The sequence below is a fragment of the Balaenoptera ricei genome, chromosome 1, assembly GCF_028023285.1.
Source record: "Balaenoptera ricei isolate mBalRic1 chromosome 1, mBalRic1.hap2, whole genome shotgun sequence".
NCBI lineage: Eukaryota > Metazoa > Chordata > Mammalia > Artiodactyla > Balaenopteridae > Balaenoptera > Balaenoptera ricei.
Window position 1 is genome coordinate 25,074,036 of NC_082639.1, and position 27,395 is coordinate 25,101,430.

Consider the following 27,395-nt stretch of genomic DNA (forward strand, 5'->3'; position numbering starts at 1 on the left):
GAGGGAGTGGTCTGAGCACATCCTCCTGCTCTCCAGATGACTCGCCAGCCCAGCTCACGTGAACATTGCCACAGATGTGCAGCTGTTGCCAGAGGGTACAGGGTGTCCCGCCCATTCTCCACTCCCCTCCCGCTAGCCTTAGGATCCAAAGCTGTTTGTCAAGTTTGTAGCCAGGCTTGGAGGGGCAGTGTGTGGAATGAGGTGTGAGGGCTGACCCCCAAGCCCAGAACCAACCATGCCCACAAGGAAGAACCCAGGTCCTGGGCTCCTCAGCCCCAGCTGATCACAAAGGTGACAGAGTATGATCGACACTGTTCTAGACACAGGTTTCAGTAAACACTTGGCTCAGTGGGAGCAAAGAAACAACAGAAGCTTCCCCTAATGGCTGCAGTTCTATTCTCTGTGGGTTGAACCCAGCACCATGGTGGGCCTCGGGCCTCCATTTTGGGGGACTCAGATGAACTCAGAGGTGACCAGGATGCCATGGAATGAAGCTCAGTGAACAGCTTCTGGAGAGCCCGGGACTATCTGGCCTAGGGAAGGGAGGACCTGGGGGAATGCGGTGGCAGGTTCCAGATATCTAGAGGACTGGCATGCAGAAAGGGGTGAAATATGTTCTGGGTGGCCCAAGAGAGAAAACCATAGCCAATGGGTAGTGTTTTCAAGGTGGTGGGATTTGGAATCCACATCAGGAAGAAGTCCTCCTAGTCTAGGAGGAAATGGGCTGCCTGGAAAGGCACTGAGTTGTCATTGGAGGTTGGCAAGCAGAGACCAGACTCAAAGTGGGGTAATGGAGGGGGTTCTAGCTCTGCATGGGGCCTGGCCTCTGGGAACTGGATTCCACCTAACTCTAGGATCCTAGCATGACAGCAGCCCAGAGGAGAACCGAGGCTGAACTGGCTAAGCCTGACATACCTGCCAGGCCTCACTGAGCTGCTTCCCCAACCAAGCAGGGAGGAGAGCCTGTTTTCTTATCTTCATCCCCCAAAATGAAAGGATTAGCTCACCATTACCCATCATAAGGTCCCCCAATCAAACCAAAACGTCTGGTGTCTTGGCTTCTGATTGAAATTTTGTCAGATCACTGTAGACATTTGGTATAGACTGATTATCAAGCTGATCTGAAGATCCAGCTGGCAAGTACAGAGGTCTGCGCTTAATAAAAATGGGGAGAAAGTTATGACTTCATAAATGCAGTTTGTCTGGAAGATTAAAACTAGGGTTTGAGATAATAAAAAGGCCAGGCTGTGAAAAGTCTGGGGTGGCTGCTTCTAGCCCAGAACGCCAGCCCTAAAACTGTTGTAAAACACACGGTCAGCTTCTTGGACTGAACCTGGCAAGGTTAGACTTAACCTGAAGTTAAGTTACACTTAACTTCACCCCAGTGAGAGCAGCCCTGTGGAGGCATGTCCCCCTGAGCTGTTTCTTTCTGCACGGCGTGGTACATACTATGTACTTAAATATTCGTTGAATGAAAGAATAAATGAGTGACTCAATGGATAAGCATATGAACCTGTAACTGGGAAGGTGTGGTGGAAAATGTGGAACTCCAGAGTTTTATTCTTGTATTGAAGCTTACAGTTGCACCAAACTTTTGGCCCCAAATGAAAAAAACCACACACACACAAAAAAAAAGCATTGGCAGTGGGAGGTAGCAACTTGTCCCCTGGGGACTGAAGCCAAGCAGAGGATGGCAGGCAAGTATGAGGGGTCCAAGCTGCAGAGGGGTAGCCTGGCCAAAGATGCTCAGAGAGCAGACTGCCCAAGCTCCCTGAGCAGGTAGCTAGAAGTCAACACACACGGACTTGTGGCGGGTGGAATCCAAGCCACTGGTCCCATGGGCAAATCTCTCACCCTGGTCAGATTCCATTTTGGAGAAACTGGGTTCATCTGACAAGACAGCATGGGTGAGGGAACGCAGGTGCTAATGGTAAGAGGCTGATGAACACTTACCACTGGCGTCAGGGCACAGAAGGAAAAGCTAGAGGCTGGAGTCAGCTGACTGGACACTAACCCCGTTGCAATGACCAGCACCTCTTGCACCTGGCGCAAGGCTGTGCCGTTTAAATACTCAGGGATGTAAAAGGACATTCAATTTCCAGTCCTCTCCTAGGTCAGGCCCCTACCTGTGTGGCCTCAGCCCAGGTCCCCACTACTTGGTGGCTATGACGCAGACTCCCAGCCCTCTTTGGGAACAATGCTGAATCAGGCAAGGGAGAATTCTTTTTCTAGGAAGGGCAGGAAATGAAGAGTGGCCCACATGCTTCTCCCACCCTAGGAGCCAGGAAAAGTCCCTTGGTGCACTCCCCACTTTACAGATGGGCTGGTCATAGCAACCGAGAAGCTGTCATGGTGACGAAGTCCTCGAAGCTGAGCCGAATGTTGCCCTGCACAGCTGTGTCCTTCTCCCGGAAGGCCTCGGTCAGCACCTGCAGCTGGGTGCACACCTGGATGAAGCGATCTAGCTGCATGGCAGGACTGGCGGAGCGGGGGCAGTAGCGGGAGACCAGGAGCTGGGTGAACTGGGGGCTCAGATTGTAGCCCATCTGGGACAGAGCTGGAGAGGAGGGGCACAAAGAGCAGACACAAAAACCTGCCGTGAGCACCGCCATCAACCAGCTCCACGGAGTACAGCACCTCAGGAACTTCTGGGGGACTGGCACCAAAGCAGAAACAGGACAGATGTCCCGAGGGGCTGTCCAAAATGGCAGGAGCACAACAGGGGCTCTGGATGCTCCCCTGAGCTGGAAGGCCCCCATCCCTCTTTCTCAAAATCTCTGTTGTCTGTTCAGTTAGGGGCCCGCAGGGTCCCAGAATGACACCAGTCTGTCCACGCCCATCTCTGACTCATCTCTATAACAGACGGAAGCCTGAGCCCCCTCGGGTCACCCTGCCCCGAGCGGACACACATCAGAGGCGGCTCAGCATGAGGCTATGAGGGCCTGCTCTGGAGTCGAGGCAGCCCCTCTGCAAGTTGCTTATTAACCCTTGCTAATCCCTGTCTTATCATCTCTAAAATCGGGATAATACTTACCTTGTAGGTTCTAGTAAGGATTAAAGGAGGTGATCATGCAAAGGATTTGGTGTAGTGCCTGGCACATAATAAGCACCCAGTAAGTGTTATTTGCTAAAAGTAATAAAATCATCACCATCTCCCCAGGCGAGGTTGCTGGGCAGCTCCAAGGTCACAGCCTCCATGCTGCTCCTCCTCCTGTCCCTCCACCTGGGATGCTTCCTTCTTCCTCTCTGTATAATCTACCAGCTCAGGCTAAAGTCTCAGCTCCCCTTTTGCTATGTGGCCCTTGGGCAAGTCACCTAGACTAAGCCTCAGTTTTCTCACCTGTAAAAGGGTAATAATAAGAGATCCTTCATCTAAGGATGGGGAATAAGAAACAGTACCTATCACATGGGGAGAAAGAATGATGTAATATATGAAAAAAGCTTATTACGGTACCTGGCCCATAGCAAGCATTCAATAAATATTAGCTTTCCTGTGATAATATCACCCTTACAAATATCCATCACCAGACCATTACCTGACAACAGAGTAGGTGCTCAGAACAGGTCACCTCCTTTCCCTTCCACTAGGGAGCTCCCCCTCCCCCCGCTCCCGCCCCCAGGCTCCTTAGTCTGATTGAAATCCACGGCCAGGGCGAGGGGCTGGGTTCTCTGGGGAGCCCTTTCTCCCTCTCAGGTGGCAAAGCTCCCTGTCCAGTTCTCATCCCCACACTAACCAACCATCCTCTGGAGTCAGAATTGGAACCAGACCTGGAGCTGTGGCCTCAGGTCATCTTAGCCAACTGCAACTTTTAGAGTGGTCCGGGTCCCAAAGCTGGGAATGAAATTGCCTTCTAGCAGGGCTAGAAACAGAAGCCACCTTTCTGAGCCCCTCTACAGGGCTCTTTCCATTCTGCATGCTAGAAACTAGAGAGGAAAGAGCCACACGAGCCACATGTCCCAGTCTCAAAGTGCCCTGGGCTGCTGAGTTTCCATCCCCAAGGCTCCCTGCCAGCTGGGCCTGTCTCACCTGGTGCTGCCAGGAATCCCATCGCCAGAGAGTCCAGCCCTGATCGTTTCCCTGCCCTGGACTGGGCTCACGGCCCAGCCAGGTCACAGAAGAGGTGGGGAGAGGGCCTGTGCTGAGGGCAGCGTTTTGCAGTGCAGTTGGACACGTGGTAGCCAGAGGCTAGAGAGAACCCCTTGCTCTGTCTTAGAGAGTAAAGAGAAACATCCGGCTGTGCCTGTCCGCTGAGTCCCTGCCAGGCCCTCACCTTGCTGCAGCTCTGTGTAGCTAATGGAGCCCGAGCGGTCCCGGTCATACTGCTGGAAGAGGTTCTTCCACTGCTGGATGAACTTCCACAGGGCTGAGAAACCGTAGACATCAATGCGGCCTGACTTGGTCTTGTCAAACATGTCTTGGGCGGGGAGGGAAAGAAGGCTTCAAGACTAGGCCAAGGGTCCTCAGATACCACTGAGGCTCCCTTCTCCCCAGGCTGGAGTAGGACGCTCCACAGAACCACAGGCCTGAGGCCCAGATGCCAGTACCCAAGATGCACCCTCATCAAGTACCATACCAGCCTCCACCCCTGCCAGAACTGCATCTTCTCCGCAGGCTTGGCAGCTGACCCCCTCCCTGCCATCTCCCACCAGGACAGGGAGTCCCATTCTGCAGATTGAGAAACTGAGCTGGCCTATGATTCAGCAAGGTCTAGAACTTGAGAAAAGATCTAAGGAAAAAAGCTCCCTAAGGAATCTCACCTTGAACCCAGTTTCCTGCCAGAAATCCTCCCTGGCCAAAAGATTTCTCCTCAGAATGGCCTCCCACCCACCTACCGTCAGACAGGAGGTGGCTCTGCCCCAGCCGGAGCCCGTGAGGAAGGGCTAGGACTCACTTATCATCATGAGGCATGTCTCGTCGTTGAATGAGGACCAGTTGGAGTTGACCAGGGCCTGCTTCAGCTCCTTGATGGAGATACAGCCACTGTGATCGGAGTCCACTGACTGGAACCAGGAGTAAGCCTCGGGATCCACACCGGGAGGGGCACCACCTGCAGGAACGGGTGCCCGCCAGGGGAGTCAGACGCAGGTCTCAAGACCAATCCACAGAAATGCTGGGAAGGTCAGCCTCAGTGCCCCCCAGCTACAGGTTTTCCCTACCTCAAAAGTCTCACAAATCTGCCTACCCACTCCCTGTCTTCCATCAAGACAACATCCTTACTCTAATGGAAGAGGACCTTCTGTGTAAACTCACGAGTATTTGCGGTTGATTTCTACTCCACAAATCCTTCAGGTTTTTCCTACAGTGCTCCAGCCACTTCTCTATTTGATTTTTAAGTTTCTAAGGAACAGGGACTTGTCCGGCAGATTAAGAATTCTCTGAAAAGGGGGATCATCTCTTCCCCAAAAATGTTTGCTGAGCACCTAACACGCACAGCCCAGAGACAAGCATTTTGAGAGTCAGGCAGCAGGGAGCTCGCTGGGGTGGGAACCAGGTCTGGTCCATCTCTGGCACCAGGAGAGCTGGCATATTCTATCAAGAGCTACCAGAACGTGGGTGGCCACAGAGCTCCATGTCTCTTCCCTCCCCATCACCTCCGATGCCTGTCCCCATCTCCAAACCTCCCTGCGGACATCTCTGACACCTCCTCACCCCACACATCCAAAGAGCTGCCAGTTCCATACACAGGTATCAACTCCTCCCTGTTCCTACTACACCTGCCCTGATTCAGACACCTCTCACCTGACTGTGGAACAAACCCAAAATCCTAACCAAATCCTCACGACAGCGACTCTCCACCATTTAGCACTTGTTGCCGAGTAATCTTTGTAAAATTCCACTCTGTTCTCACCAATTTCCCCCCACCTCAACTCAGAACTCTTCAAAGGCTCCCCACTGTCTACAAAATAAAGTCCAGCATTCCAGTTTCCCCACAATGTGGTCTACCCCCATCTACCTGTCACTCTATCCCTACTCTGTCCCCCTCTGCCTGTTCCAGCCTAGATGCAGTAAGTAAGACACTTGGTCCTACCCAGACCTTCACAGGTCCCTAGGAAGCCTTTACTCACCTCACCAAGTTCTCTCTGTCTCATACCCTCTTCTCCCTCATCTCTTTGCATCCATTTCCCACCCACCCTTCAAAACCCGAATAAAATGCTGCTCCTTCTATAAAGCCTTTCCTCTTCTTCCATCCCTGGACAGGCCTCCTTCCTCTCTCCTTTGTACTCCTCTCTATGGCCCTGATCACTCCAGTGTACATGTTTTTTCCTACTCTTTCCAGGTTACACTTGGAGCAACTTGTGGGCAAGATCCCAGCCTAACTCATCTCTGAATCCCCACGGGCTAGCACAGAGCTGGACACAGAAAGGGGAGGTGCTCAATTCATGCTAGAATTGGCCTCCTGGTTCAAGTCCCAGCTCTCCCATGTGCGGCCTTGGTTAAGTTATTGAAGTTCTCTGTGTTACAGTTTTCTTATCTGTGAAATGATAAGCACAATAGCATCTACTCCATAAGGTTATTATTATGAAGATATAATTAATACATGAAAACCCTTAGATCAACACCTGGCACCATCCAAGCACTATATAACTGCTGATTATTAGTGTTGCTGTCATGGTTCAAACAGCTTTGTGTGTCTGGGAGCTTTGTGTGTACGTCAGAAGAAAGGATCATTCATTTGGAAAGACATGCAGGGTGGGCTGGGGGTGAGGGGAGAAGGTGGCAGGTGAAAGCAGAGAAGCACAGAAGACTGTCTTGGGAAAAAGCCAGAGTTACACAGTATTGGTAAACCTGCTGAGTTGACTGAGGGCTCCTTCACACAAGGCAGTATCAGAGACAGCACAGAAACCACTGCCCAGTCCCCAAAGTAAGGCCAGAAGGATAAAGGTTTGCCTGACTGAGGGACTAGTCTGACTTCCTCGGATGGGAAATCCAGACAGGCCCCACCCTCTTTCCTAAAAGAGCTGCTGTGCCATGGGGGAGAGGAGGTCACAGCCAGAGGCAGGAGAGTCTCTGTAACATGTGGTCTGCACAGTCAGCATAGAACAGCTCAGGCTCTGGAAGCGAAGAGAGCAAAGATCCTTACTAACCTGTGTGGCTTAGAGGAATTGTTTCACTCTCTGAATACTGATTCCCCCATTTCTAAAATGGACCTACTTCCCAGGGTTGCTGTGATGATTAAATGAGATAACAGCAAAGTAAAGTTTTCACAAAGGGCCTGGAATGTGTGCAGTCACATTTTCGTGGAGGAAGGCCTATTTAAACTGGGTCTGAAAGGATGATTAAGAGTTACGATGGGGAAAAGAAAAAGCATGTGGCAAAGGCACAGAGTGTGTTCAGAGTACTCCAAGGGGTCTGGGGTTGATGGGAGAGAGAGGGTCTGGAAAGGCCCGTTGGGAGTCGAGTGCCCTTAGGATCTTCCCTGTGGGCAATGAGGCACCTTTAAGGGTCAAACCTCTCTTGCAGAGCGTGGTGTTCAACATTTAGACCCTGTATTCAGCGGGGTTAAGGTGGGGCCTCCAAGTGACTCCACTGCAGGTGATATATGGATCATACTTTAAGAAGCACTGCTCCAGGGACTTCCCTGGTGGTCCAGTGGCTAAGACTCCGCACTCCCAATGCAGGGGGCCCGGGTTTGATCCCTGGTCAGGGAACTAGATCCCGCACGCATGCCACAACTGAAAAAAAAGATCCTGCACGCTGCGACGAAGATCCCCTGTGCCGCGACTAAGACTCCGCGCAGCCAAATAAATAAATAAATAAATATTTAAAAAAAGAAAAAAGAAGCACTGCTCCAGGGGCTCACGGGCCGCACTGGAGAGGAGAGAGGAAGCTGCAGAGGGTGAGCAGTTAAGAGTCTGAAGCACATTTCTCCTCTCCGCTGCAGCCCCATTATCTCTGGCCTCAGGCCCTGCAGGGATAAGCCTCACAGCCAGGGGTTTCTTTCCCTGCAGTGACCTCATGCAGGCTCGGAAACAAAATTTTAAAAGGAGGAGGAAATCCACCAGGAAGCTTCTGAGCTGAAAGCAAACAGCCAGCAGCTCCGGCTCTGACAAGATAAATGCCACTGGCTCACAGTGTTTAGAACCCCCAAGGTCTGAGCCTCTCCCTCGGCCACCTGCTGGGAGTGTATGCTAAGATGCTGCAGCTTCCCAGCAGTACCATTCCCTGGAGGCCCTTCAGGTGCACCAGAGTGGTTCCAGGCTGCCTCGCTGCTGGTGTGGTCTCCTGGGAACAAGCATTGTGAAGAGGCTGACTGAATGAGCTTGGGAGGACACAGGGGTCTGGGAGCTCACCTTCCCCAACCCCCTGTCTGAAATCATTCAGAAATGTTCACTGAGCTTGAAGCCCCACCTAAGATTCTCTGCCTCCACTGAGTTGCCAAGCCCCCTCCCCAGCCCCCATTTGTCCAGTACCTCAGCTTTACTGTCTCTGCTCTTTATCCTTCCCCTATCTCATCCTATCACTCTCCTGACTGCCTCGGCATCTTTCAGTGGTACAGCCCTTGCCACATCTGCTATCACATTAAATGCCAAATACCTCGTTGCTGAGAATGCTCCAGAACGAGTCCTCTCACAGAACACTGTTTACTAAGCCCCTCCCATTTGCCATACACTGTGCCCAGTGTTTACCTGCAACTTCTCATTTAATCTTTATTAACAATCTTGTGAGGTAGTGACATTTACACATTTTACAGATGTGGACACTGAGGCTTAAAGAGATGAAGTAATTTGGTCAGGTCAGTAAGTGATCTGATCTCAAAAGCCCAAGCTTTCAACAACTATACTATCTTACCTTTCTACATACAGTAGTCAGTCTCTCTTATACAGAAATGGGGTTTCTCCCCACAGTAGACTATAGCATTATCTCCAATCATTTGCTTATCTACTCCCTCCCCTGCTTCCCTGCAAGAGCATGGTACATCCTCTCCACTGCCTGGTGGCCTGCAGAGCCCCTCCAGTGAGAGGAGTATCCATTCCCATCCTACTGACGTCAGGCTTGACCAGAGGATGTGGTTTGGCCAATAAACGTGAGTGGAAGAGATATAATGTACTTCAAAGCAGAAGCTTTAGGAGGCATCGTGCGTTCCTGCTAGCTCTCCTGCTCTTTTTGTCTGCCACAAAAACAGTATATCCCAAATAGGGGCTGCTCCTCCAGCCTGGATCCTGGAAAGAAAAGACACGTGGAGCAGAACCTCAGCAGCCAAGCCTGCAGCTGCCGACATGTAACCAAGAGTAAATAAGTGTGAGCAAGGAACAGAAATAAACATTTGCCATTGTGAGCCAGAGACTTAGGAGTTGTTGTTACCACAGCAAAGCTAATTAACAGACTTCTCATTCTGCTAATGCAAGCTAAGCTAGAGACAAGATGCTAAGGTGCCGGAGACCAGGCTGCCTGCACATCCACAAGGAGGGCAAGGAAGGGCCCTGGATAACTCAGAACAAGGTCAGAGGCACCTGGAGTCCAAGATCCCTACTTACCTGGAGGAGGTGTTCCCTGTCCATAAGGCCCGGGATGCTGGGCACCATAGGAATTTGGAGGTGGTGGTCCATAGGGGCCCCCTGGGGCCGCGCCACCATATGGTCCTCCCGGAGTTCCAGAAGGGAGCCCCCCACGGTTGGGGTGTGCATAGGGCCCTCCACCAGCTGGTGGTCCATAAGGCCCTCCAGGGGCAGGACTTCCTCCATATCCGCCACCAGGGGTTACCCCGCTAGCATACTGCCCTCCAGCATGGGGGAGTCCGGGGTAGTAGCTACCCGGAGGGGCTCCGGGTGCTTGTCCTCCAGCTCCTGGGCAGCCCTGCAAGAAGAGCAAGATATCAGTCAGAATGACAGGGCCAGAAACTAGCCACAGTATGGCACTTTACAGTTATAAGGCACTGCCACTGCCTTTCTTTCAACTGATCCTATGGGCTGAACTGGACTGGAATCATGACCCCATTGCTCAGATGGGGAACCTGAGGCTTCTGGAGGAGATACAACTTACCCAAGGTCACACTGCCACTGACCTGCAGAGGTAGGGCTGGATACCTGCCCTCCTGGCTGCCCTTCCCTGCACACCAAGGGGCTCCACAAGGGCTGGGATCATGTCTGGTTTGCCACTTTATCCCTTTATCCCCAGACCCCAGTGCAGAACAGATGCTCAATAAATATTTATTGTATGAATGAGCGGGCAAATTAATCAAACTGAATTCCAAATCCACACCCTGTGGTACCCCCATCTCTATCCGCAGAATTCACAGTGCAAATGTGATCTCCAGCCCATGCCCCTGACCCTCTTCAGTCACAAATGATGTATCTATAGCATGGATTCATCCACAGCATGTCTTCCTTACCCTACTCTAGCTCATGATGCAAAACCATTTCCCCAGCCTCATTCATGGCCCTGTGAGACAGGTAGGCAAGACCCTATTCCTAAGGCAATATAGGCCCATGGTTAAGAGAGAAAAAGACCAGTTCAAGCTTGCGGTCTGCCACTTACTAACCGGTCTAATGACTTACCCTCTCTAAGCCTCAATATCCTTGGCTCTAAGAGTGCCTGCCTACCTCCAGGTTAGTATGTGAATGAAATGAGGTCGGTCACGTGACGGGCTCTGACACAGGCCCTAGCACAAAGTAAGCACTCAATACACAGTAACTATTAATAGTAGCACTCTTCTATGGAGGAGGAAACTCAAGTCCAGAAAAATCACACAACAACCGTGTGGAGGGGCTGGGGCCAGAGTCCAGGTCTCCTGGCTGCTAAGCGCAGGCCATGTAAACAGTAGAGCATACATGGGAGCACTCCTCCCTCTCTTGTCCCTGTCCCCACGCCACTAGCCAGGGATCCCTGAGGCTCAGAGTGTTCGGCTCCATCTCCCTAAATGGCCTAGTGGAGCACAGCCTCAACACATCTGCAGACAGGCTGAGCTCAAGGGCATAAAGAGCAACTGCGCTCGGCTCCGAGCATCGTGAGGATGGTACCATCTGGACACGTTTTAGATCAACCCGTAAGGCACACCAGTGGCCTAGCCAGTACAAGCCTGGATTTTCTCTTTTAATTGCGTTTGATAGCTTCCAGGACAGTTACCCTCAAGGCTAAGGCCAAAGTCACACTTCATCTCAAGAGAGTCTGCTTGCTTGGGGAGGAGAGGCTTCTTGAGGGAGGGCCGGAAGCATGCCCTTCCACCTTCCCCACTCAGCATCGTGGACACTCTTCTGCCCTGGAAGCTGCCACAGCTCGTAGCAAGACTCCTTCACAGATAATGAAGTCACAGGCAAATCTCAATTCAAAACTCTGCTCTCATCAGCTGAGCTCATGACCATGGGTCAGTGGCTTAATCTCTCTAAGCCTGTTTCCTCACAAGCAAAATATAATAATCCCTTCCTCATTGAATTGTTCTGCAGATTACAAGAAATGTATACAGCAGAATTTTGTTAGTTAAATTTTTAGCTAAAGAACCCCACCCCACCCCACCCTTTTTTTTTTTGGCCACGCGGCTTGCAGGATGTTAGTTCCCCAACCAGGGACTGAACCCGGGCTACGGCAGTGAAAGCGCCGAATCCTAACCACTGGCCCACCAGGGAATTCCCTAAAGAACCTTTTGATGAATAAAAATATTTAAAAACTGACAAGAGAAAGTTGCTCTGGTTGGAGGTGGGGGTCCCAGAGCCCTGACCACGTAGGCCTCTCCCTTGCTAGGCTGTGAGTGAGCCCTGCAGAACCCCCACCAGTGATTCAAAAGGCACTCTGAAAACCATTAATACAAGAAACAGTTCTTACAACAGCGTCCGGCATAAATCATAGCTCTACTGTTATATTAATTATTATTATTACTATCAGCAAAGCCCTGGGCCAGGTAAACTCTTGGGGCGGGGGGTGTGTATAAAGGAGAGTGAAATGTTCGAAGGAGCTCAATTAATAGGAGAGGCACTGAAACACACTCTGTAACATTTAACAAAACAGCATAAGGAAACAGGTGTTTAAAATGGACACATAAGCCATGTGCCATGGGACCACAAAGGAGAGTGAAATCGGGGAGGGTTTCCAGAAGAAAGCAGCATTTGGGTTAGGACTTAAAGAATAATAAAGATTCCCAAGGGAGCTGGAGAGGTGTGATGGGAGAGGTGCCCAGAAGACCTCTTCAACCTAACCCCTTCAGTTTACAGATGGGAAATTAAGGCCAGGTGAGGGGAAGAGACTGGCTTAAGAAACGCTGTGAGCTTAAGGCAGAGGCAGATCACTCCCCGTCCACACCCCAGTCCACTGACTCCCACCACCTACTGCCACGGTGCTCTTTCCTTAAGCAATAGGGCACAGGATTCCAGTGTAGGGTAGAAAAGGGGATGGGGACTCCGCAGAGTCTGGGCACACCCGAAGAACAGGCTGGACACCAAGCCAGGAAGTTGCTGCTCCACAAGAAGTCGTGTGAGCAAACCCATCAACTGTTCCTGGCTTAGGACACCTGAGGCACAGCCCTTCTCCCAGGAAACGACCCCACGACAACCAAGCTAGTGCTGCCGGCCGGTCTTCTGATCTTGGTCCTATCACAATCCAGGGGTCTGGTGCAGCCTGGCCGCAACTAAACCCTTTCCTTTCTGCCCTGCATTAAAGCCCTTACGTGTAGTTTACAAAGCACTTTCACATACACACAAATGCTACTGGTAAAATTCTGCCAACAATCCTCTAACAGAAAAAAGGAAGGTATTAGTAGGCCTATTTTCAGATGAAGAAACTGAGGTGCACAACTGTTAAAAGACTTCATTCATTCAGCAAGCATTTACAGAGCAACAATGTTGTGTTAGGCTCTGTGCTAGGCCAGGGGGCACGAAACTAAACAGGGCCTGGCCTTGAGGAGCTCCAGATAATTATGATACAATCTGATCAGTGTCATCAGAAAAATCTACTTAAATGCTATTAAGAAGGCATGGGCAGGGGAATTGGTTCTGTTTGTCAAATGATAAACGAGCAATCAAATGAACACATGTAGGCAGTGGGTCAAGGAAGGCTTCCTGGAAGAGGCAGGAATAATAGTGGAACTGGCACTGAAGGATGCACAGGCATTCTCCAAAAGGAAGGCAGCAAAGGACATTCCAGACGGAAGAAGAAAGACAAACGCACAGACCTATGAGCGAGCATGGAGTAGTCAGGGAGTGGGCTAAAAAGCAGGTGGCAGGGGCAAGAACGCAGAGTGAACTCAGAAAGGCAAGCTCTTTACATGCTCCTTGTCTAATCGCCTGCCCTGCTGCATTTCAGTTAGCTGGTGCACCTTAGAGCAGTTTCTCTCTGTCACACAACAGTGAGCTCCCCAGGGGCAGACAGTGGCCTCATTCATCACGGTAGCCCAGGGTCCAGCACAGAGTCTGGCACCGGCAAGCCGCCATAAAAATGTGAACAAATGAATACCACTCAAAAGATTTGGAGCTTTATGCCGGAGGAAACAGAGCGCTACAGAAGGGTTTCCAACAGGGAAGAAACGTGATCGGGCCTTGTTTAAAGAACTAAGCAGCGGCGGGTGTGGAGGATGAACTAGCGGGGGAGGCGGCAGCCCAGGTGCTGGACAGGCAGGGCTTGAACCAGACAGCAGACTCAGAGAGAACGGGATGGATTCTGAAGCTATTTCAGAGATAGACTAGACATGACTTGGCAACTAATTAGGTTAGAGAAGCGATGGAGGGGGCAGTGAGGAAAGGGAAGTGTTTAGAATGACTCAGGTTTCTAGCTTGCACCAGAGGACGAAGAAAGTAAAACCACGAGATTCCAGGCTGGGGAAGAGGGTTCCCAGGGCCACTGAGTTGTTAGTAAATGTCTGAACCAGAAATGAAAACCAGAGTCCCTGATTCCATGTTCTTTTATACTACTCCATGCCATTTGCCAACCCTTTGAAGAGTTTTTCCAAGAGCATTTCATGCTGATAAACACAAGACTGTCCAAAAAAAAAAAGACAGGAAGAGTTCAGCAACCATGGTTTCCAAAACATTACAGAAAACTAACCCTGGGTCTTTACTGATTGCAAATAAACTACATTTGATAAATTTGGGTGGGGGGAAAGGGCAATTAACATTTTATTAAGGCTCTCACTGATCCTCAGTCCTATGAGGTAAGTGCTATGATCCCCATTTTACAGATGAGAAAATTAAGGTGCAGAGTTTAATCATGTGCCTGTGATGACACAGCTAGAACTGGTAAGCTTCAAAACAGGGTCTGCATGACTCCACCACTCTACCCTCTTCTGGGTGTTCACAACAAATGAGTGAGTGTCTACCACATGCCAGTGCCAGAGACTGTCCTAAATATGTGTCAGATATGATGGATTTCTACAGTGGGAGGGGTTGAAGGGGAAAGGGTTGGATTAGGTAATCTTTCAGAGGCTTCAAGCCCAGAAACCAGGGAGACTCAGAAGAATCTTATTCTGTTTTCACCCCTGCACCTAGACCCAATTCGAGAGCCACAGTATTGTAAGAGACCCCAGAGACCTCCCAGTCCAACCTCTCAGTCGATGATGGAATCTCTGTAGCACCATCTGGAATCTGTGTTTACATTCCTGCAAGTGGTGGGGAGTTCACCCCCTCCCAAATAACCCACTCAGAAAGTCCTACATTTTCTTTTGGCTCTGAGGGCTCATTCTTCTACCCCAAGATCCTTGTGAAGCCCAGAGGTGTCAAAGTTTGGTCCATGCTGAGTGCTGAGGGGAAACACAAGCCTGTGTTTCAAACACAAGGCTGTGTTGCAAACACAAGCCTGTGCTCTGGAACTACCCCACAGCCCGCTGGAGGAGGTCAGAGCCCATTCTAAGGGGTTAAACAATCACAAGACTACAGAAGGAGTGGTTTGGGCATTCACCAGCAGAACCTCCTAAAATATTTAAAGGCCAGAAATCTGCAGCCAATAAACAGCGAGCCAAGAACTGTCCCAAGACTTCAATTACCACCTCTGCTGACACTCCAAAATCTTTCTCTCCAGCTTCATCTCTCATGAGCTGCAGACCTCATATCCAACAACCTCCTGGACCTTCCGTCCAAATCTATTCCTCCCTCTGTGTTCCCACTGCTGTGAAGGGAAACCCTGATGCCCTCCTGGACACCTCCTCTTTCCTTTCCTCCGTCACCTCAATTAGGCACCAAGTTTTCTCACTTCTACCTCCCAGCTCCATGTTCACCAGGTCACTGTTCTCTCACCTAGATTACTTCAACAGCTTTGAAACTGGTCTCCCTGCCTTGTCTCTCCTGCTTCAACCCCCCCGACAGTGCCCCACGGTCACCGCTCAAAGCACGAATGGGAGAAAACTCTTCAGGAGCTCCCCGACAACTCTCAGGATGAAGTCCACACTCCTCAAAAAGGCACATAATGCCCTTTAGGATCTGGTCCTTGCTTACCTTTCTGGTCTTATTTTTTACCCTTTCCCCCCCTCCTCTTCACTACAACTAGACTGATCTCCTTAAATTCTTCCAAAATACTGGGCTCTCTTACTTGCTTCCTGGCCTTTGTGAATACTACTCCCTCCACTGGAATACCATGCCTTTCTTCACCCAGCTAACTCCTACTGGAGATTCGGTTTTTGGCTTAAATGTCACCTCCTTTAAGAAGACTTCCTTCCCTCAAGACTAAGTTAGGTGTCCCTCCTGTGCTAGCCTGACACTTACTCCCATTTAATACTCATCGCACAGATTCTACAATTTACGTGTCTGTATCACTCTTCCCCTTGGAGTATTTACTATATGCCAAAACACCATATCAAGCACTTTATGTGGATTATCTCATTTAATCTTTGCAGTAACCCTTGAGGTAGGTACTCTTATGACCCCATTTTTAAAAAGGGGGAAACCGAGCCTCAGACTTCTGCAGAAATTTCTGCAAGGAAATGGCAGAGCAAGGATTTGAAGCCAAATCTCTCTGGCCTCAGAGACCAAGCTCTTAAGCACTGAAATCCATCAGGCTGGCTCCCCCACAGGACCAAAGGGTACTTGAGTTTTACTCCTCGAAAACCCAGTCCATGCTTGAGGACCCTGGGGCAGGACGCAGCAGAAAATTATAGTTTTGACTCCTAACAAGAGGCTGGAATCCTCCAGGGCTATGTACTGGGTGGAGGGGAGGCAGCACTGACTAAGCCTTTGGATGTTTTCAGACAACCCACTTCCTTTCTTGGAACACTGTGAACCAGGAGCTGGATAGGAGGAACGAAGAAGGTATGATGGGAGAAACGCATTTCTTCCTCTACTCGAGACACAGTCCTCTCTGCGCTCCTTTTCAGTATTTCACTGAGCATAAGCCCAGGCAGCACGGCATGATAACAGTGATCCCAGCAGCAAGAGCTATGCCACCACGCTCTGGCACACACTAGGTATCAGCAATGCGCCAAGCTCCCTACAGGCTTTATCATATTTCATCCTCTTTTCAGCCCTATGAAGTACTATTCCTCCCTCTTTACAAGTGAAGAAACGGAGGCTCAGAGCCCTTAGATGATGCGTCCAAGGGTGTATAACTATTAAATAGTAGAATTAGGATTCTAGCCCAGTTCTGTCTAACCTGGAAGTTCAGGCTCTTAATTTCTATGTCACTGCTTCTAGGATGCATACAAATTGTCTCCAAAAGCTTATTAAAATGTAGATGCTTGGACCTTTCCTGGGTACAGAATAGGTCTGAGGTGGAACCCCAAAATGTGCTTTTTTGACAAGCTCCTAGGTGATTCTAATGTAGACCATCCACTGAGAAACAAAGTACTATGGCAATGTTTTCCCAAACTGTGTTCCTCAAGAATACCAGTGTCACCAACATATGACCAGACTTAAAAGGGGGTGGGGGGGGTTCCATAGTTAAGTAAGTTTAAGAAACACTTCATATGCTATCCCTCTCTGGCAAATTTACAATGTCTATTAACAAATTAAGAATTCTGAGATGGCCTGTGGTTAACAGGCCATCTGTATTTAACAGCGTATTTCCCAAACTTATTTAACCACAGAATACTCCTTTATTAGCAATACTTATTAACATTTCACAAGCCTCAGCAAATGCAACTGAGCTTGGGAAACACTGCTAGGTTATACTTCCTCCTAACCCCAGCCCAGGCTGGCCTCTCTCCTTCCTACCTCTGCTAAGTATGCAATGACAGAAACTCTAAGTTCTAGCACGGGAACTCCCTCACTTGCTATGTGTGACCTTGGGCAAGCCACTTAACCTCTTTGGGCTCATTCCTCAGCTATAAATTGGGGGAATAATCCCTGCTAGCCTGTTTACAGAGCCTTCATGATTGAGATAACGGATGTCCAGATACTGTGTGCAAAAACTGTACAGGGCTGCACTCCCTACGAGGGCTCTTGCCGCATCTTCTGATATGTGATTACACTCAGCCCAGCGCTTAGCAATATCCCATGTGACCTTGTTTTCCAATTTTTCCTGCATGGGTTTTATCTCCTAAGTTAGTGTGATCTCGGGCAACTCAGGAGCCCTCTCTGAGCTAAAATGAAGGGACTCTTCTGAGGGCCCTTCCAGCACTGGCCTTCAAGGAATCTAGTAAAAATCAAAATACTAAAAGGTAACACCTGTCACACTCTTCGTAGTACCAAATGCTTTACAAGCATCACTTCATTACTCTTCATAACAGCTCTATGAAGTAGATCCTATTATTTGGCCCTATTTTACAGAGGAGGAAACTTCAGCTCAGAAAGGGCTCAATGGCTCAAAACTATTTAAGTGATGGAGCCAAGGTGTGAACCTTCCTCTGACTCCAGACTGCACTTCACTACTCTAACGCTCTTGTTATCCAACAACGGATTCTGGCCACAGAATCACCTTGCTGTGGTGTTCTTGCCTGGATCAAGATGGGCTGGCAAGTGGGGAAAAGGCATTTGCTGACAGCTCCGGGTTCTGCTGCCTAACTGCCTGGTGACTTCAAATAAATTCCATGTCTCCTTGGGTTTCACTTTTCCTATGTGTGAAATGGAAGTGTTGGACTCAGTAGTCGAACAAGCTCGTTTGTGCAGCCTGCTAAAACCACAGGTTCTCCTGATTATTCAGATGCAGTACGTTCAGGGTGTATTTTTATCGACTCCCCAAAAGATACCGACAGAACCAGTGCTCTAAACGTTCTGTTGGCGTTGATGACCCCGCTTGGGGTCCCAGCGGGATCCTGGGAAGGTATGGGGCCCAGGCCAAGCCCAGCCTGACTCTGTGGGGTCCAAGAACCCCAAATCTGCCCGTGCGCGACGTCAAAGGGGGCGCGACACGACCTCCCAGACGTGCAGTCCTGCGTGACGTGAGCCAGGCGCGACCGACCATCCCTTTTCCCTTCTCTCCTGCGCGAAACCTCGTTGAAACCAACCTCAGCGTGGGAAAGGCGCGGAGGAGGAGGGGAGAAGGAGAAGCAGGGGATCCCGGACCTGGACTTGGCGAGGCACCCACTTGGATTCGCCCGCCCCTCACACACTCACCTGCCCGTACGGGTAGCTGGCCATGGCGACTCTGACGTCTCACGTCGCCGTGGGGCGGGACTTTCCGCCTCAAACCCGCCTCCTCCTGGGCGTGGGGGCGTGTCCTATTCTGATTGGATGTCCGCAACTATCAATCCTGGGCGCATGGGTCAACGGAAGTGACGCTATAGGGCGGCGATCTGGTGCCTCCCAGAGACGCCGGAGAAGCTAAGGATCCGGAGACGTTCCCAGAAATCTTCGCTGTCCTGGCGCACCTGTTCCTCTCTTTCCTGCCCTAGAGTAGGCTCCAGGGCTGGTCGGGCCGGGGTATTTAGGGAGAAGCTTGGGTGGGGTGTTGCAGCGGTGGCCATGTTTTAACCTGGCAAATGGGACGCATGATAGTGGCGTAGTTGCTGTCGTCACTCCAAGTTTCCACCTGCGGAAGGCCCAGGCGGTTACCGTGACAACGGGGAACAGACGGAGGCCTCCGGGGAAGGCTAGAGGCAAGGACAAGAAGGTACTGCGTTCTAATGTCAAGGCACCACGTGTCAGTTAGTAGCTTTGGAGTGGGATCTATGGTGTTTGGACAGGAAAATTCCAAACCATCAGAATGGAAAGGAAATTAGATCATCTAGGGCCCCTTCTTTCATAAATGGGGAAACTGAGGTCCAGAGAAGCAGTGACTTGCCCTAGTTCACTATGGGTTAGGGGCAGAGTGTAGCCGAGAACGGGGGTCAGTGAATGTCCCAGTTCTCATCAGGGAAGTCTTGAGGACTGGTGCCAAAGTAAGTAAAATCCTGGTTACTAAGTGACCTCATAGTCATGAACTTGCCTGTTCGTGGTTCAGGCTCTCCATTTGTTTGCATGCTTATTTAATTTGTTAGTTCTTACATGCAGGCACAGATTGTGTCTGGTTTTGCTTGTCATTATATCTCCAGGACCTGTAGTTTTTAAAAATAAACTAATTAATAGTGTTATGAGGTGCTTTCCATTCTGGCCCATCTAACCATCTCGCCAGTGTCACCTACAGATTGGCACTTGCCATCTGCCTCTACAAGGATCAAATTAAGAGCTGCTGTAGCTGCTGACCTTCAACACCCCCTGAAAGGAGTTCAGAGTGGAGATCAGGAATGAGGCACTCTGTGCTCTGGGAAAAACTGGCAGAACAGGTTTTCAGATAGATATTTTCAGGAGACGATTTTATGAGCCCAATTCTTCATGTCCTCGTATCTAGAAAAGCATAAAATCCTCCATGGTGACATCTGCCCCTCATGACTAGCAGTAACCTTCTGCAAGAAATATGTGCTTGATTGTGTGTACTCCCCCTTCACCAAAATCACATATATACTGACCTTCCCCCCAGTCTCTTTGGAGCAGTTTTTCAGATCTATCTGAAATCCTGTCTCCTGGGCTGTAGTCCTCATTTTGCCCCGAATAAAACTTAACTCACAACTCTCATGTTGTGGATTTTTTTCAGTCAACACCAGGCACTTTTCAAAATCACAGTGCTGATCATGCTGCTTGCCCACGGGAGAGCCTACAATGGCTCCTCTTCATCTACATCTGCAAAATAAGGCCCAGCCTCTGCACTGTCACCCCAGACCCTTCACAATTTGGCCCAACTTTCACCTTTTCAATCCTGTCTTACAGTCCCTGCTGTCTGCTGCTCTGTACTCCTGTGTTCAGTTCCACCATTCAGCCCCCTTTCTTTGGAACAGGGATCTTGATTTTACCACTTGCTAAGTCTATGACCTTGGGCAAGTGATTTAACTTCTGAGTCTCTGTTTCCTCAGCTGTCAGAAAGCAATATGTAAAGAGATCTGAAAAATGAGCTTATGGCACCTGTTCATGCCCAGACTTGTGCTCAAACCACTCCTTTCCCTGAACCAGCAGCCCTCCCAAGTCCAGTCCTTCAAAGCTCAGTTCCAGTCCCATCCTGCACCTAGCCGTCCCACATTCCCCGCAGCTCCAGAGTTGGCCACGCTCTCGCCTGCCTCCCTGTGCACTTGGTACTGTCACTGTGCTATATTCTAGCCTGCCTGTACAAGAGTTCTCTTTGATATGTTTCCCAAAACCTGTTCCTCTCCTTCATCTCCAAAAATCCACCCAGCCTCTCAGGCCAGAAACCTAGGATCATTCTTGTGTGGCCTCTGTTTCTCCACATACTTTCCCACCTCCCTGTGCTCTAGTTCAAAAATAGACCCACATCTGCTCTTTTCTCCAGGTTTGCACTGTCACCCTAGTCCAAGACACCATCATCTGTGGCCTGGATCATGACCATAGCTTCCTGATCGACATCCGTGCTTTCACTCTTTCCCCCACGTTCTATTTTTCACAGGGCAGCCAGAATAATTGTCTTAAATATAAATCAGATAATGTCACTCCTGGGCTTAAACTCCTTCAGAGGCTTCCAATAACTCATAAGAACATCTAAACTCATCCTTATGACCTTTATGGCCCTACATAACCAAGACCCTGCCTGCGTCTGCAGCCCCACCTCCTGCCACAGCAGTCCTCAGGTCGCTCCAACCGTGCTGGCCTGGTCTTCACCCCTGGAACGTACCAAGCTCATTCCCCCCTCTAGATTTTGGATTAGCTCTTCCTTCTGTCTGGAATGCCATTCCCTGGGCTCTTCACTGGCTAGCTTCTCCTTGCCATCCAGGTCTCAGTTCAAATATCTCCTCCTTGGGTGGGGGAGGGGGACATTCTTTGACACCATAAATACAGTAGCATTGCCCCTACACACATTCTAGTCATCCATGGTATCACTATGTCTCATTCTTTCATAACACTTGTCATTACTTGAATTGTCCTCTTTAAAGTTTACATGTAAATTGTAGGATTGTCCTTTTCTTATTCACTCCTCTATCCTCCGTGCCTAGAATAGTGCCTGGCATGAGTTCAATAACTATTATAGTTATTATTAGTAGTAGTATCCTGTATTGAATGCTTACTAGGTGCCAAGCATTGTGCTAAGTACAGTGTGTTGTTTCATTTTCACCACAGTCCTTTGACATAGATACTATATTACCATTTATAATGAGGAGCTGAGGCTGAGAGAGGCTAAGTGACTTCCCAACTATCAAAAGGAAATGCAGAAGGCAGGATTTGAAGCCAGGTCCACAACCTTTTAACTACTCAGTACTTAGGAGTTGGTAGGTCTTATCTTCTTTACCTTTGTAAACCAGCCTCCCCCCTCCCCCGCCCACATAGACAGTTCAAAAAACTGGTGGAATCGAATTGCAAAATCTCAGAAAGGAAGAAGCCCTGTAGTCTGGGTTGAAGGTCAAGGGAGAGAGAAGAGTGACACCTGGCTTGCAAACTGGAGCCGTGTGAGGCACGCTCATTTTACTCCACAAACATTAACCTGTTGAGTTCCCACCATTTGCCAGGCTCTGTTCTAGGTGCTGAGGATTAAGCTATGAGAATTTCACACCCCAGCCCCGGGGCTCTGCCCATCACAGGGCTCAGACGAGGACATTCTATTGGATGTCTGTGCTATTTGGGGGCAAGGGTATCCAAGTCATCTCTCAGGCAGTCAGAGACCAGCCAAAGCCAAGTCGAGGGCTGTGCCTCGGAAGACCTGCAGCAGGACCAGGTGTGTTTATTTTGGAGAGGGCTGGGTAAAATGGAGATCAGGATCTTCCAAAGACTGAAAAACAATTAACTCATTTCCAAAACCTCAGCTACCTGAAGCAGACAGAGGTGGGTGGAGAAGTTCCTGTTTTTGTTTCAGCTTTAGCCAAAGGGGGAAACTTGGATTCCAGCCCTTTTTAGAGCACAGAGTACTTTCCTGAGTTCATGGAAGCCCCATGGTTGACCCATTAGAGGTGAGGCATAGCTTGGTAATGGAAGGACCATCCACTGGAAACTATGGCCACCCATGGAGACACATCATTCCCTCTAGGCCTCCTGTCTCAGCACCAAGCTCCAGTATTGCTTACTGAGAAGGAATACCAATACCCACTTAATTATTATGGAATTAATTCTCTTTGATTCTGACTAGATTCAGTTCCAAAATTTAAATTCCAGTTGCATGCCTTGGATCAGAGCGTGATTTGTAGCTTTCCACAGAACCAACAGAAAAATGAGAACAGCAGACAATTGGCCACACTCCCCTTCCATTATAGGATCATATGGAGGCTGCACTGATACGTTCTATTCCCATAAACTATTCAGGACAACGACAAAAAGAGCTAGTCTTATAGGGGGGTTAATGGACCACATGTGAAGAGTCTAAATAGATTCTGTTGAGTTCTGTGACAGGGAAAAATATTATGACAGAAAAGAAGACAAATTCCAGAAAGCATCAAATTCGGGAGTTTTTCTCTGCAGAATAAACATGCAGCAGCCTTTTCTGCATCTTACAGAGCAGAGGGTTTCTCAAATTAAGAGTTCCCTGTTAGGCAAACCTGGCTCGACACAGCCTCATGTGAAACCCTTGCTTCCCATGTCTCTCCCGCTCTCACTCCACATTCCAACCACAGGCACTGTCTCTCATCACTCAGCGTGCTGTCCTCAGTCATCTCTGGACCTTGACATGTGCTGTTCCCTCTGCCTACATAGATCTCTGTCTAGACAAGGTTAGGTCTCTCAGCTCTGTACTCCCCTGGCGCCTGGTACTGCCCCATCATCCCACGTTATTGTAACTGCTTGTTTAACTCTCTGCTCTCCCCCTAGACACTGTGGAGGGGGGGATCCTATCTGTCTAGTTTGCCTCTGAATCCCCAGAGCCTGGTACAGTTCCGAGCACAAAGTAGAAGGATGAAATGGACTCATCAAGTTAGATATTGCCAATCTGAATGATCTGTGTGTTGCCTTCAAAGCCTGGAATAAATACACTAAGAAATGAAGACAGGCGGGAAAGTGAGAGAGCTGCCTGAAAGGAGGGGAAGGGGTGCACCCCTCCTCCCTTTCTCTAAAAGCTTACCCAGCTCCTGAACTTACCAGCAAAATCCATGGATTTTTTTTTTTTTTTTTTTTTTTTTTTTTTTTTTTTTTGCTGACCACGGTAACAGAGACTATAAAATTCAGCTTTCCATCTGGTTCTTCATGGTCCAAGAGAATACAGCAATTTCAAACTCCAGGGAGACAAACACTCAAATCATGAAAGCTTAAACCTAGCCTGTCGCAGAACCCCCTAAGAGTAGTATGAATTTGACTCAAGAAGAAAAGTGAAGAAAACATCATTTACTCTGTAAGGATCGGTTCCCTGGTGGTCCTCAGAGGGCTTGAGTTTGATGTTTCCTCATAGCGATTTTCCCCCTCTGGCCTTCAAAGCCAACCTGCTCAATTCAACAGCTGGTCCTTGCTTCCCTTTCTTTCTATTCACACCAACGTGCTCCTTATCATGAGGCCCATCATCGGTTAGTGCTTCACAGACTGGGTGGAAAGGAAGCTGGCCTTCCAATGGGAGCACTTTAACATCTGTCCTCATCCGCTGTCCAAAACTGGCTGCTACTTCAATGCAAAGAGGATGAGTTTGCTTTTTAATGTTTTATGTTAGAATCAGGGTTAACTGAGAATTGCTAGTGAGAGAGAAAATAAGAATTGGCTCCTCCTTTATCTAGAAACATCATGTGAGGCACTTGGCATACTCAGGAGTCTGCCTGATTGCATTTCCCTGGCCATCGGCACACCTCTGCTCCTGGCAGGAAGAAAAACAGGGCAAAGGTTCTGAAAAGCTCTTGGTGTTTGGGGCTCAATGGGAGAAGGGAATTTTCAAAACTGTGCTGGAAACGCCAGCTCAGGAGAGATTTTACGGCCAGTTTGAAGGCTTCAGGCAGTTTGGATAAGCATCTGGACTCTGGGTATATTTCTCAGCCTGCTCTGTGATCCCTTTGAAGTTTATCCAACTTGAATAAACCTTCCAGAAAGCTGGGGCCAGTAAAAAGGCTTTCTTTGGAAGTCCCTCTGGATGTGCCCTGTTGATTTCTCACAGAGCAACCAGCCCATCAGGACAAGAGATCTGAAAAGCAGAAAAGGAAGAAGCTTGAGATAAAACGTTTCTGTAATATTCAACTTGCTGTCTTTTTTACTTTTTCTTCCTAGCCTTTTTACATATGGAGAAGGAGGCAGCAGATAGATCACCAAAGTCCCAGTGGACTTTGAGGACAATGAATTCAGATCTGATCGTGGCTTGCCCATGACCCCTTTGCACTGATGCAATCTGTTTCTGAAGGCCTAGACTAAGAGGTACAGGAAAAGCACCACATGAGCTAGATTAACAAAGAATAACAAAAGATGTCATGCGCTGTCCAGGAGAGCTGGTGACAGGGCCATGCACTGGTACAGGCAGGAGTTTCCATGTCATTTCCTGGAGAAGCAGCAGTCCCTCGTTGCCTGGGCCAGGGGCTGCGGCCTATCGTTCCTCCTGTTTGCACAGGCTTCCTAATCATGGAATTACTGGAGCAGCAAGAAGAGACCGTGCATGCTTGGAGGTGCCGCCAGGCAGATGAATGCACCTCAGCAGCAAGTGGCAGTTCCCAAGGGGCACCTGGATTGGCTTTGGGTCACACCCAAGAAGAGGTGGGTGGGGTACCAAACACTGGTTTCTTTAGGGAAGCAAATAGGGAGGGGCCTTTATGAGCTGCAAGCAGGGTCTTCAAACCCGCCTTTGGCTCACCCATGGGAAGAGGCTGAGCGATGCCCCGTCTCTGACTTGGAGAAGTGTGCCATGAAGGATAGGACACACGGTCCAGAGGCCCAAAGGTTGACTCAGAAGTATCTGGAGAGGAGAGCTGAGCTGGGGGCCCCCTATACAGCAGCATCCCACAGCTTGACTGGTTGACCACAGACGATGAAGGAAATGCCCTCTTTTGACCCTGGGACCAAGTGACAAGAGGAGGATGACAGGGAGATGCAGTTGCAGCCCCAGAGAAGCCCCACTGGAAGTGAGATTGCAGATAGTTTTGTTTCTTTGTTTATTGATAAAAAAATATTAATAGCAATTAAAAACCCAAAACATTCACAACCCATCCAGAATCCTATAAGTTTTAGCCATGTGTTCCCAATGGAGTCCTTCATCTGATGGAAATGGTGATTTCAGCCAAAAGGCCCCTTCATGTTTTTCATGGGTGGGTACTGTTGCTCCATTGGCATGGCCCCAAAGCAGTCAGAGGGGCTACAGTGGCCGGCCTTGCCCGGCGGGCCCATGGAGCCTGGGGGCCCAGGGATGCCAGGAATGCCTTGCTGGCCCATCGGCCCAGTTGCACCCATCTTGCCGTATCCTGGAGGACCTTGAGGACCTAGGCAGGAAGGAGTCAGAGAAGGAAAATCAGGAAACCCAGATCACAAGAAAAGAAAAAATAATAGTCATGGTAAATAATACCTTACATTTGATAAATATTTCTCCGGTTACACCATATTTTCATGAAGACCTGATCTGATCCTTACATTAGTTTAACGATAACAATTATACTACTGGCTAGTTTTATTCAGAGTTTCCACGTGCCAGGCACGAGGCAAGTGCTTTTTCTGCATTATTCATTGAATCTTCACAACAATTCCATGAGAAAGAAACTATTTTCTCATTTTGGAGACGAGGACACAGGCTCAAAGAGGTCACCCACCTGGTAAGTGGTGAAGCTACATCTCAGAGCCAGGCTATCAAGCTTTAGTCATTTCTCTCTTAGGCTCGTCAAGGTCACAGAACCAGTAAGAGGATGAGCAGGACCTGGACTTGCATTCCCTGGCCCCACCACATCCAGCTCTCTTCCACTGCGTGGTGCTAGCCCAGGTTAGGACTTGAGGGCAGGCACTGGGTCTTCCACCGCATCCCCAACACCCGCCCCCCTCCCCACGCACACTCACACACACGCCCTCGTAGGGTATCTTACATGCAGTGGCATTACTCTAAGTGATGGTTGATAGGCCTGTGGTTACTTCAGGTTCTACACAATTATGTTATAGAAGGAACATAAAGAAAGGCGATCTCAACGGCTCCAGATTCATGGTCTCAAAGGCTGGCTTTTCCTACCTGGGGGGCCGGGGAGACCAACTTCTCCTGCAATGCCAACACCAATGTCTCCCTTTTCACCTTTGGTACCAGGCAATCCTGGAACAAAAGAAATAAAATAAGAGGCCCCATCCCCAAGTAGAACAATGACACACCCAGTAGGATTATTTGAAACACACGTATACATGCAAATGCCACATTCACAACAGACCTCATGCAATGCTCGTGTTTGCCCCCAAGAGCTAGGTATGCACCTCAGTAACCGGACGGCAGACCTACCTCTCAACCCGGGCAAGCCCTGCCGACCTTCTCTGCCAATCTGACCAGGGAGCCCAGGTGATCCCGGGGCACCTGGCCGGCCCGGGGGACCGTCCTTCCCTGGGGGCCCTGGTCGTCCCGGAGCTGCTGCCATCTCCATGGGAAACTGCATCCTGGAGGTGTAGTAAGCCATCCTCTCTGTAAGAAAGGACGGGGACAGGTCACAGGGCGCCCCCAGGGACTCAGAACGACTGCAGATGCTACAGACAGGCCCCCAGCATGGAATCCAAGACAGCCTTTCTTCAGAGGGATGTCAGAGCAAGGAACGTGTGGGTGGATCTCTTAAGTGGTCTCCTGTGCCCTAGCCCCACCTCGCTCTCGACCGTGAGCTTCCTGAAGCACAGATCTGATTACAGCCTCTCTCTTCTCCAATGGCCTTCCTGAGTTCACCACTGGCTTCAGAATAAAGTCCAGACTCCTTGCTTGGCATTCAAGGTCTGCTTCCCAAGCAAGATGTCTAGCCCCTTCTGGAAAGGTCCATGTTTTCCCCAGTCCCTAGCCTGTCAATTTTGGACAAACAAATGAACAGGAAAAAAAGCTTAAAATGAAACCACAGCAGCCTTCTTAGAGCTGCTGCTTGCCCCTTTATTTAGAGCTCACTCTATGCGACTCATTTGATATCAATTTTCTCGGCTGTCTCCTCTGCTCCAGTGGGGGCTTGGGGAGGGCAGAAGGGAATCATTCTGTCTCTGAACTGAGCAGGTGACAGGAAAGGCTGAAGCCTAATAGAACATATGCC

At 49.5% G+C, this 27,395-nt stretch overlaps 2 protein-coding genes across 4 annotated transcripts in view; both read right to left on the reverse strand.

Moving 5' to 3' along the window:
* Positions 1-1,500: 1,500 nt before the first annotated feature.
* On the reverse strand, positions 1,501-18,485 carry PEF1 (penta-EF-hand domain containing 1). Of its 2 annotated transcripts, XM_059917740.1 has the most exons (5): positions 18,403-18,485; positions 9,478-9,796; positions 4,893-5,048; positions 4,272-4,415; positions 1,501-2,557 (listed from the first exon to the last, which is right to left on the reverse strand). In XM_059917740.1, exons 1-5 carry the CDS (start codon positions 18,424-18,426, stop codon positions 2,328-2,330), a joined length of 873 nt encoding a protein of 290 aa, XP_059773723.1. In that variant the 5' UTR covers positions 18,427-18,485; the 3' UTR covers positions 1,501-2,327. The 2 variants fall into 2 exon arrangements, with proteins under 2 accessions (XP_059773723.1, XP_059773727.1); XM_059917744.1 differs by lacking the exon at positions 4,272-4,415.
* Positions 18,486-25,287: 6,802 nt separating this feature from the next.
* Positions 25,288-27,395, reverse strand: part of COL16A1 (collagen type XVI alpha 1 chain) — a 51,357-nt gene continuing 49,249 nt past the window's right edge. For both annotated transcript variants that reach the window (XM_059917752.1, XM_059917750.1), the window contains 3 exons: positions 26,618-26,794; positions 26,360-26,437; positions 25,288-25,628 (listed from right to left, as the gene is read on the reverse strand). In XM_059917752.1, the coding sequence (XP_059773735.1) occupies positions 25,426-25,628; positions 26,360-26,437; positions 26,618-26,794 (458 nt within the window). In that variant the 3' untranslated portion in view covers positions 25,288-25,425. The remainder of the gene's footprint in view (positions 25,629-26,359; positions 26,438-26,617; positions 26,795-27,395) is intronic.